This window comes from Haplochromis burtoni, unplaced genomic scaffold, assembly GCF_018398535.1.
Source record: "Haplochromis burtoni strain Fernald_Lab_line unplaced genomic scaffold, NCSU_Asbu1 Contig_65, whole genome shotgun sequence".
Classification (NCBI taxonomy): Eukaryota; Metazoa; Chordata; class Actinopteri; order Cichliformes; family Cichlidae; genus Haplochromis; species Haplochromis burtoni.
Genome location: NW_024582426.1, coordinates 1,321,322 through 1,322,847, shown reverse-complemented (window position 1 = coordinate 1,322,847; position 1,526 = coordinate 1,321,322). Strand labels below are relative to the sequence as shown.

At 40.2% G+C, this 1,526-nt stretch overlaps 1 protein-coding gene across 1 annotated transcript; it reads right to left on the bottom strand.

Annotated features, from left to right (window-relative positions):
* Nucleotides 1–11: 11 nt before the first annotated feature.
* On the bottom strand, nucleotides 12–1,514 carry cts12 (cathepsin 12; the record flags this gene model as incomplete). Its single annotated transcript, XM_014333875.2, has 5 exons — nucleotides 1,467–1,514; nucleotides 1,004–1,149; nucleotides 755–874; nucleotides 384–548; nucleotides 12–302 (listed from the first exon to the last, which is right to left on the bottom strand). Coding segments are annotated over exons 1-5 (753 nt in total), but the record flags the coding sequence as incomplete, so codon positions are not given.
* Between the last annotated feature and the right edge of the window lie 12 nt (nucleotides 1,515–1,526).

The window sequence follows — 1,526 nt, the reverse complement described above, 5'->3', positions numbered from 1 at the left end:
AGAGAAATAAATGTTAACCGCAGCATGTCCGCAGAATTATTTACTTTTTTATGATGTAGGATAAGACAGCAGAGTCCTACCACTGAGGTGTATGGGTAGGTGTTTGAAGACTCCAGCCCGTTGCTGACCACATAGTCATAAGCATTGGCCATCCAGGCACCACTGCACCCATAGGTACCAAAGGATTTAGAACAATCCACTAAGTTTTGTTCGCTCAAGGATATCAGCTGACCTGTCTTTTTGTACAGCTGTGCCTCTATAGCTCCCGTAGTGCTGAAGGCCCAGCATGACCCACAAAAGCCCTGCAAAGAACATTTAAAACAAAGATCTGATTGTGATTCAGTCTGAATATACCCACTCATGTGATGGAGGGACAGTCTTACCTGATCTTTAACCTCAGTCACAAAACCCATGTTTCTGTAGTCAACAGCATAGCCATCTAAATGCCTTGCATTGTTACGCAGTCTTCGAGCTGAGACTTCTTTCCCTCTCTTTACAAACTGAGCATTCATCTTGGCACCTTGCAAAACCCGGTATTCTTGTTGTGTCTGCAAATGTAAAACAATTTTTGTTCACAGTATCACAGTATTCACAGTTTGTTACAGCAATTAATCAGACAATTCTTTTTTTTAAGGTCTTTGTGGAAAATAGTAGGTACATTTAGGAGCTGGTTAACTCCGGTTAAGTTCTTTGTTGAAACAAAACACTTCTACTCTACTACTAAATTCTACTAGACCAAAACAATACTCCTTACTAGGTCTCCATATCTATTCATAGCCATACTGAATGACTTCATCCCCATGAGAAACCTTCGGTTGTTGTCTTCAATCAACTGCTTATTCTCCTCCCAGATGGCTCTCCTTTCCATGTCATCCTGATGGTTAACACAGGAAAAGCACACGAAAGAAAAACTCGAATAAATTAGAGAACATGTGGACTTTTCGTTTGAGAACATTTGCACTTATTGTTGTTGTGAGGATTTTAGATGTGGAGGCTGTCTCACTGATTCATCATAGCTTATGCCATATCTGCTTTTCCAGATCTCCCACTCAGTTGGGGCCTCCTCATCTGAGTCTGCCAGCACGTGCTGCAGGCCACTCAGCAGGACGGACAGCAGAGCAGCTTTCAGCAGAAAGCTGGCCTGCTGGACTAGAAGGACCAGAGCATTGCACAGTTGCATTGTGTATATGTATAATTCATCATATTTCATCATATCATGTTGAAAGGATGGCCTCATGAGCCCTCTGACTGCAACTGTATTATCAATCAAAAGAAAAATGGAAATCTAGTCAATATAAAAAGTGTTCTCTGAGCTTATGTTAGCTTAGGTTAGTTTCTTTAAAAATCAACAGTGAAAATAGACTTAAGGGATTTTATAGAACAAACCAACATATAAAAGAGACATATAACATTATATAAGATTAGTTGTTCTTTTGATATTAAACAAAAAGCTCTGGTCAGCTTACCTTCATGCATGTGAGTCTGTTTTGGTCCCATATTCTGAGAGCAACTCTGAACAGTGACAC